The sequence below is a fragment of the Chenopodium quinoa genome, unplaced genomic scaffold (genome assembly GCF_001683475.1).
Source record: "Chenopodium quinoa cultivar QQ74 unplaced genomic scaffold, ASM168347v1, whole genome shotgun sequence".
NCBI lineage: Eukaryota > Viridiplantae > Streptophyta > Magnoliopsida > Caryophyllales > Amaranthaceae > Chenopodium > Chenopodium quinoa.
In genome coordinates, this window is record NW_018743955.1 from 2993066 (window position 1) to 3003085 (window position 10020).

Sequence of the window (10020 nt, forward strand, 5' to 3'; positions counted from 1 at the left end):
TATAACTTCAACATCATATATTAAAAAATCTTGTTAGTTATAAAAACATACAAAGATTTTAGGGGAAAAAATTCTTTCACCCAATTGCTACAGTCACATATGAATTCATCTGCCTTTTTGCCAACCACACGTCGAAGCTCATCCATGAAATTGATCTTAATCTTTTCTTCAGAATTAGAATTCCACACTCTACTTACATATTTCTTACCCCTAGTAGGCCCACGCCGCTTACGATCAGGAAATTTAAGTCGAAGTTCAGCTTGTTTAATCCTTCGTTTCTCCCGATATGTCAAATTAGTCATAGTAGCTTGTTCATTGGTTGATGCTTCTTCGTCATGTTGTGGGCGTCTCATTTTATTGCTGTTGTTGAACATTTTGTTGTTGTTGTTGCTCCACAATTTGTTGTTGTTGCTGCACATTTTGTTGTTGCCCTGGCACATTCTGTTGGTTTTGCTGCTCCACATTCTGATGTTCATGCTGCCCATTGTGTTGTTGTTGATTTAGTTGTTGTTGATTTAGTTGTTGCATTGCATTCGACACTTGTCTTCTCTTACGTTGATGCCCTGCATTTAGCTGTACTTGCTGGAATACCATAATTTTCCTATAAGAATTTCTTATGCAAGAAATTAGTAATGAAAAATTAAATTATCATCAATTCAGTTACTAAAATAGGCATTAACAATTTTCTTATTATAATAATCATAAACAATCAACAATTTACTAATAAAATAAATTTAAAACCACTAATGTATTAAAAAAGTTATCTAAAACCCCTAATAAAAAAAAGTTTTGCAAATCACTAACTAAGAACTACAAAGATTTGATAGCAGATGGTTGTAGCGCCTAAAAATGCAACAATCTTCACTTGTGCTTGGTAAATGCAATGATATTAATATAATACATTATAAATATAGAAAAACATGAGATTAAGTGACTCATTTTCATCCTTTAATTTAGAAAACACCAGTTACCAAAAACTAAGAGGTTGAATCTTCAGAACTATCGCTTTCAAATTCTTCATCTTCAAGATCCTCATCCAACTCATGCACGCTATCTATGTCTAGAGTGTCCAGACCATCTTCACTATCCTCTTCACTTTCTTCTTCTTCCTCATATTCATTCACTAGAGAAATATTGTTAGTAGCTTCTAAGACGGCTTCAGCATCAACCAACTCTGGTTCAACATCATCCCTAACCATTGTAATTTCCTCATCACTTAGTGCAACAAATTCTTCAAGGCTGGTTGCCCCTTCTTCCACAGAGTTCCATAGTGATTCATTTTGTTCAGTGTCTTCGTCGTTAGGGAAATCAAAAAATTACGTGGATTGGCTTTAATAACATATTTCCAATGTTTATTGGCATGAGATGAGACATAGAAAACTTGTTCAATTTGAGAAGCTAATGCAAAAGGCTCATTAGTTTGCAATCTACGAGAAACATTGACAAGTGTAAATCCAAATTTGTCCTTTTTTATCCCTCTTGCGTCACTAAATACATCAAACCACTTACACTTGAATAATACCAATTTAGGACTTGTTCGGTTTTGCAAGGCATCATACTCTAGCACAATAACATCTTATAATATCCCGTAAAAGTCCTTCCCTCCACTCTCTCCATCCCCTTTCACAATAAAACCACTATTTTGGGTTTTTCTATTTCTTTGACGCTTTTTAGTGTGAAATCTAAACCCGTTAATAACATATCCATCAAAAGTCAAAACTCTCTTCATTGGACCTCGTGCTAAGCACAATAATTCTTCTGTAAATCGGTCATCCTTATCATCCCAAAGTTGTGTAACCTAGTTTTTAAAGTTAAATTTAAAAAAAAATAATAATGAATATACTTGCTAGATTTAATGTAATAATATATTAAAAAGTAACACACTATCTTACTCTATTCTCAAACCACTTGCAGAATTCAACGTCTTGATGCCCTATATTGTTCTCATATTCACTAAAAAAAAATAATTAGCAACATTTTATTTCATAATTATATATTATTATTTAACGTACTTACTCAAAAAAAGGTTCCACTTCTTCACAATTCTGCAAAACATACAATTGATATTTTCTCCAACCTTCAATACTCAAATTCTTTAAATTTGCCTTCCCTAGAGGCTTGCCAGTGGTACAAAAAACTAAAAGACTATACAATTGTGGATCGTGCATGTCCTCATTTCGATCTAAACGATTGAACTGAGTTTCAATCTTAGAAAGATATCTGGCACAAAATGTCAAAAATTCTTTTTGAATATACCCCTCGGCAATTGATCCTTCAGGGTGAGCTTTATTCCTTACAAAAGATTTAAACGTCCGCATAGCTCTAATATTAAAAAATGAAATTAGTGTAATAACCTCTTCTAATATTTAGCCATTTAGATTTAAAAAAAAATAAATAAAAACATATTTTACCTTTAAAATCGATACATCCAACGATAATGTACAGGGCCAGCCAATTTTGCTTTAGTAGCTAAGTGTATGGGAAGATGAATCATCACATCAAAAAAAGCTGGAACAAATATACGTTCTAGCTTGCATAATGTGATAGCTATATTTGCTTCCATTCGTTCTAAGTCTACTACCTTTAAGGTCTTAGCACATAACTGCTTAAAAAATAAACTAAGCTCTCTTAAAGGTTCTAATACTTTTTCATCTAAGACACCTTGAAAAGTCGGGGTTAGCAAATCTTGCATGAAAACGTGAAAATCACGACTTTTCCTTCCTAAGAGTTTTCCATCTTGAAAAGAAGCACATCGAGAAATGTTAGATGAATAGCCATCCGGAAAAGCCAATTTCGATAAAAATCTGACTATTTTCCTCCTTTCATTTAGGCTCAAGTTGAAAGGGGCTCGTGGAATTTCATATTTGTCCCCTACTTTCTTTGGTCGAAGATCATCATGCATTTTCATGGACTCTAAATCCAACCGAGAGTTTAAGGTGTCTTTGTTCTTTCCTGGTAAGTCAAGCAATGTGCCTAATATATTTTCACATACATTTTTTTCCACATGCATTACATCTAAGTTGTGTCGAACTAATAGATGTCTCCAATAAGGCAATTGAAAAAAAAACGCTTATCTTTTTCCACTGGTGAACAATATATCTTTCACCTCTCTTCCGTTTTCCTTTATCATCTTTTCCAAACTCCACATTTGGGTATCCATGTAGCTGCTCCAAAGCGTCATGCCCTGACAATGAATTAGGTGGTAGGCGCCTTTCAACTTTCTTACCAAAGAATCTCTTATTAAGCCTCCAACTATGATCGGGTTCTAAAAATACACGATGACACATATAACACCATTTGTGTCCATGCTTCAACCATTCAGAATTTGTATCTTTATGGAAATTAGGACAAGCCATGGCTCCTTTAGTGCTCCAGCCAGAAAGATTGGCATAAGCAGGAAAATCACTTATTATCCACATAAGTACTGCTCGCATATTAAATGTCTCCTTAGAATGGGAATCAAAAGTTTGTATCCCGGTCTCCCATAGCTCCTTTAATTCATCTATCAAAGGTTACAAAAATACATCTATGTCATTACCAGGAGATTTAGGGCCAGGAATTAATAATGATAACATCATGTTGTCATTTTTCATGCACATCCAAGGAGGTAAATTATAAGGTACTAACATCATTGGTCATATGCTATATCTACTACTCATGTTCGCCCCAGGATTAATCCCATCACTAGCTAAAGCCAAGCGTACATTACGTGCATCCGCAGCAAAGTCTGGATATAGATCATCTAAAGACTTCCACGATTCTGAATCTCTTGGGTGTCTCATAATCCCATCATCATCATCATCACCAACATGCTTTTTCTTGTGCCATCTCATATGCATTGCTAGCTTGGAGCATATAAACATTCTTTGGAGCCTTGGAATAAGTGGAAAATGACGCAAGACTAATTGAGGTACTCGTGTTTTCCTCTTGGCACCCTCATCTTCATCTGAACTCTCGTCATCTTGAGAAACATCCTGCTTCCATCTAGGGGATAAACACTTAGGACATTTAAATTCATTTGCATACTCCTTTCGAAATAAAACACAATGGTTAACACATGCATCAATCCTAACATAGTCTAACCCTAGCGCTTTTGTATATTTTTTTGCTTCATAGGAACTTGAAGGTAAATTGTTATCATAATTAAATGCCCTATGCAAAGCATTCAATAACATTGAAAAGGACGTATCACTCCACTTGTTACTAACTTTAATGTGCAACAATGACATAATAAACTCCAATCTCTTGAACGTCTTACAACCTGGATATAAATCAGCCTCCATATACTCCATTAATTTTTGGAGCAACATAGGAGTTTCATGAGTGCCACTATTTAATCTTATATTTGTGGTTCCCTCATTTTCATCGACGGGTGTAGAGTTTATGGAATTCCACGCGTTTGTTGCATCGAAAACAAATGGAGCCATGTCATCAAAAGGCATTTCATCAATCTCATCATCATTATCTGAAACCTCCTCTCTATACCCATCTTCATTGTTATTAGTTTTCTCTGCTTTTTCTCCATGACTCACCCATGGTTTGTAACTTTGATCAATGCCATATACTAGTAAGTGACATTGCATATTTTTACGATTTTGAGACAAAACCAATCTACAATTAAGACAAGGACATTTCAACATTGTTTCACCACTTTTTCCCCTAAAAGCAAACTGTAGAAATTCATTTACACCAGCTATGTACTTCGGTTGTTTTCTATCCTTTACACCATTATGATTCATCCAACTTCGATCCATATTCGTTCTTAAAAACAATAAAGATAATTAGTTACAAACAAAGATTTTTTTTTAATTTCTCAATAAGATTTAACTTTAAACATGAATTATATGTGATATATTTAAAAAGAATGGGAAACACAAGATTATAAAATGCATGAGTTAGAAGAATTACAAAGAAGTGATATATTTAAAAAGAATGGGAAACACAAGATTATCAAATGCATGAGTTAGAAGAATTGTAAAGAAACGACATTTCTAAGATAAATTTATACTTTAACATGCATTTATATAATATGAGGAACAAATTTATATTCTGACTCATATTCATCTTAGGCAAAGCAAATTCCACTAATAAAATATGCTAGAAAACATACACTTAGTTATATGGTGCATTGCTACTATGATCAGAATGGAGCAAAAGTCCTTTAGTTTAATTAATATTACACGAGTCATAGCTATAATTTAAATATTTTAAAGCTAGTTTTAATTTGCACACTCATCAATAATTTGCTCAAACTATACTTCAATATTTTCAAGCTAGTTCTCGCATTTGATCGTTGAGGTGGACAACCTGAACCTCTATCATAAACTGAAGAAAGGCAAACGTGACAACTCGAGGCTCAGTATCATCGTGAATGACATTCTTTTTCTAGCTAATTTGTGCTTATCTTTTGATTATGCTTTTGTGGGGAGAAAAGGGAATGGGGTGGCTCATAAACTAGCCAACATTAATAGAGAGTATGATGGTTTAAGGGTGTGGACAAAAGAGTTTCCCCCTAGCATTGTAGCTGCTGTTATTTTTTACACTCCCTAATTTTCTCTTAATATATTTTGGTTCGTTTTTCTCGTCAAAAAAAAAAAAAATTTGTATTCACCCCTGCCAATATACACCTACTACTCTGTATATTAATTCTTGTTTGCACAACATGAAAATTATAGCCTCCAATCATATTATTTTGCAAAATCTGATACATGCACACAAAAGAAATATTGAAATCAAGACTTTTCCTTCTGAAATAAACACACATAAAAATTGACACCATATAATTAAAATTCTACAACACTTTAATTCCCTACTTTCCCAATCAAAACAAGTCAAACCCTCCATATTACTAACAAATAAAATCATATGAAAATTTACTACCAACAATTGCTCCAAAATAACAACCAACAACAGAATTGGGTATTCATACGCTCCTAATTATGAATCGATTAAACAACCAGGAATTAATTGGGGATAATCAATTCACACAAAATTATAGGGTCAAAATTACCCACAATTGAATCCAGGAACCAGAAAAACACAAAATTTAACAATAAATATAAGGAAAAACAACTGAATTAAAGGCGTAAATTACCTGGTAAGGAGAGGATGACGCTATTACTGTAAGTGTGTTGAGGCCGCCGGAAAAACCCACCCCAAGTCGCCAACCCTGAGTTATCAGAGTAGCCTTCGGAATTGAGGTGACTTAGGTACTAGGGTTTAACTGATATTAAACTAGCTAAGAATTGAGGAAATATGAGGTAAAGTAGGAGTAGAAAATTGATTAGAGTTTATTTCGGAGAATTAAAGAAACCGCGAGACTCTTATGTGAACGTGGGAATTTTGCAACATAGAAAAATTAATTTTCCGCCTTTTTTTTGGATTTTGGGCATCAAATGTATTAAAAAAAACTCGTCGTCTTATTTGATTTAGGCAATGAAGAAAAAACTGGTAGCCTACATAATTACATTCGTAGCCCAAAGTACATTTTGGGCTTCGACTTTATGTGTCGTCACACAATACACATGTTTGGGCAACAAATTTAATTTAGATGCCCATTAAAAGTGTTTGGGCTACGGACAAATATTTGGTCGCCCATGTTAAAATGACTCGTCGCCCAAACCCATTTTTGTTGTAGTTATATGTTTGAATATGTGGAATCTCTTTCTTATGCTTTCACCTAATTAGTAAAGTATGGGCTGTTTTAAGGAATAAAATATGTTGAAGTATGGCATGAGCATATATACATATTTCTTTCTTATAATTGTTAAGTGTGGTTTCTTGTGCACATTATAAATGAAGTAAAATACATACATACGCTTAAGTGTAATGTGTCACACTTAATTATTGTGTTGTAAATGACATATTCACTTGCCTAAGAGTGTCAAAGGTCTCGTTGAGAATTATGGATGTTGTCAAATAAAAAAATCCTAAGTTGCCAAAGGAACAATGGAAGAAACTTTTATGGAATAGGACAGGTATATTCCCAAACTATTTTATCTGATATGGTTATATATTCTAGAGGGAACGTACCTATCTTTTTGTCAGCTTTCAAATTATCCACACCATTCATCTTCGAAAACAACATTATTCTACAACATTATGTTGTGTGTCTGTGTTGTGTTATGGTTTGTGTTTCTTATTTTTATATCTTACATATACATAACTTCGAAGATCCTTATTCATTATGTTTTCCTTAGCTCATTCATATCCTCCCACTCTATTTTCGCATAACCCATGTGCTCTAAGTTAAATTCATTCCTTTTTATGGTTCAATGATACATGAAGAGTTAGATGAATACATGTTGAGGGGGAAGTTGTGAAAGGACTGAAGTGCGTATGATTTATCATTTGATGTCTTGGAGGAAGAATCATCTTGAGGAATTTTTATAATAAATTCCAAGATGAAAAAGAATGATAAGGAACTAAGGTGAAATAAGGGAGGAACCAATTAAAGTGGTTCATATATTTGGTGTGGAACTGAATAGTATATGAGTAAGTTCTATCTTCATTACTGTAAAAGAAAATTTTGAAAGTCACCTTAAAAAAAGGTGATTATTGAATCCTTAGATCGATGATGAAGGATTTTATTCATGAAGCTTGAGAAAGCTAAGGAATAGAAGGAGATATTGAAAGAACTTGATCATGAATATTCAAGTTTCACTTATGAACATGTTCCTTAAGGAAGGTTGGTGGTTGAATTGAAGGGAACATGGTAAGTACATATATACCAAGGTAATTATGTGTGTATATTGTGTTTTGTTGAACCCTCAAGAGTGTAAGATGAAGGTAATTAAACTCTTATGATTGTTAAGAACATTATCTCAAACTTTCTAAACTAAGATCACAACATTTGTCTCAAATTCCTTATACTAGAAATATTTCCATTATCTTCTTACATATCTTTTGAGCTAAATATTCATTATGCTTTTCTCTAACAAACTTACAAAATCGATCTTTGCTTGATTTTGTATCTAATCTGTTAAGTTCCTTCATTGGTTTTGAAGTTGGGTCTTTGGATTGTGAATTGGAAACTTGTGTAGCAGCATCCTAGTTTGAAAATCGAGTATCTTAAGCTTTTAGGAATACCAAGTGTTTAACCATTTTTACGGTGGTATGTGTGACATTGCCCTTATGTATGTATGCATAAATGATTAAAATGAATTAATAAATGTGTGCAAGAATACCCTTTTCGATAATGACAAAAGGGGGAAGAATATGTGTGCATGTGATGCTTATTATGTGATGTGCTTATAGAAATACTTATTGAATAGTTATTCATGAGTTATGCTTATTGAATAATGTAGCTAAGATAAGTCAAATTGATGTACATCAATATAATGTACTTCAAATTACATGTTATTATCCTTTATGAGTAGTTCCTCATCGTACATGTATGAGTTGTTCAATAGCTCCTAATTCGCATGATTAAGGCGGAATATGTACACATCTTCTGTTATCTATCTTGTGATAAGCATCATTTGTTTGTCATCATCAAAAAGGGGGAAATTGTTGTAAGGTTTTGATGATTGTGAACAAATGATGATTATCTAACTAATATGTGTATTGAGATGTGCATGAACAAGTCATGAAGCATGAAGATGATTGAGTACAGGTTAAATCATCATTAAAGATGGTTCCCTACATACAATGTATGGATCGTGCTTGAGTTCCTCAAGCGGAACATAAAGAGAAGAAGTCTAAACGTACATACGTATTGTTAGACTTTCCATGCAGTTCCTAAGAAGAATGAGAAGATGTTCTTTGCAAGGAATGAGCAGCAGTTCCTTAGGGGGAACAAGTAAAGAGAAGTTCCTTCGTGGGAGTAGAAGCTTCAGAGTAGAAGTTTCATCAGAGAAAAGAAGTTCCTTTGCAGGAACAAAAGTGTCGGAGTAGATGCTTTACCAGAGAAGAGAAGTTCCTTGACAGGAAGAGAAGCATCGGAGTAGAAGCTTCATCAGAGAAACATGAAGAAAGAAAAATAGGAGTATGTTTTTCTAGGAATCATGTAAGCATGTTGGACAAGAGAAATTTTCTGGAACAAGCCTAAGGAACTACATTAGAACTTCAGTCAGTAAGGAACTTAGTGTTGATGACCAGTAAGTTCCTTACTAGTCAGTCTATAATTCGTTTATAGAAGGAACACGAGTTTGCACAGCACTAGAAGTCAGTTTTCCACACTAAATAGTCATTGCATTATGTTTGCCTACTTTATAGGAAGTTAGTTTTGACTTGGTATTAATATTTATTATTAGATTTTATTTTATAAAAGATAAGTTTTTGAAAATAAAATCTGATTTTCTCTTAGTCAAAAAGATAACTTATTTTCCTAGTTTCTAGGGATTTAGTTTTCAAATAAACTAATTTATAAAATTATTTTATTTTATAAAACAAAATTTTATAATAAATACCTGATTTTATAGTAGTCAAAGTCGTGCGGAAAAGATTTTCAAAGTGGTTACCTTAAAAGTAGGAGTTCAGTGGAGATTTTGTTTGTTAAGGAACAAAATGAATCTAGTCTATATGTAAAGTTAAATTAATGAACAAGTGTGTTATTTTAACTTATCTTCTTAAAGAAGTCAGCTTTACACTCCTATTTTTTAGCACAAGGACTTGGTCCCAAGGAACTTGTGGCTGGTATTTGCAACACGTGCTGATTGCTTTCCTAAGAAAAAGGAAGTTATTGGGCAAGTCGTGGAGCAACTAATATACCTATTATTGTTTCTTATAATCAGAATTTGTTTTCTATTCATGGGCCCAAAGATTCGGACCACTTCTGAACATAAGGAACATGGGCAATTAGTGGGTTTTCAAATCTTCTATAAATAGAACGTTTTTAATTCTTTCAAAACTGTCTGACTTTAGAGAGTCTTTCCATATAGTGTCTCACTTAAGTGGAATAGTTTCTTATGTGAAATATATTATGTCTTCCATGTTGGTGAGTCAGTTCCTTTAGGTTCCAAGTTCCTTACATGGCTCAAAATGTCCAACATATTAGTTTCGTACATCTATCTTTCATAT

The 10020-nt window shown here is 33.3% G+C and overlaps 1 protein-coding gene across 1 annotated transcript; it reads right to left on the minus strand.

The window, feature by feature from the left end:
* Positions 1–3635: 3635 nt before the first annotated feature.
* On the minus strand, positions 3636–4754 carry LOC110689443. The gene has a single exon (XM_021866233.1). The coding sequence runs from the start codon at positions 4752–4754 to the stop codon at positions 3636–3638; it is 1119 nt and encodes a 372-aa protein (XP_021721925.1).
* Between the last annotated feature and the right edge of the window lie 5266 nt (positions 4755–10020).

Excerpts from the sequence above, each read along its gene's own strand:
- LOC110689443 (XM_021866233.1), bottom strand. The coding sequence starts at position 4,754 with ATGGATCGAAGTTGGATGAATCATAATGGTGTAAAGGATAGAAAACAA.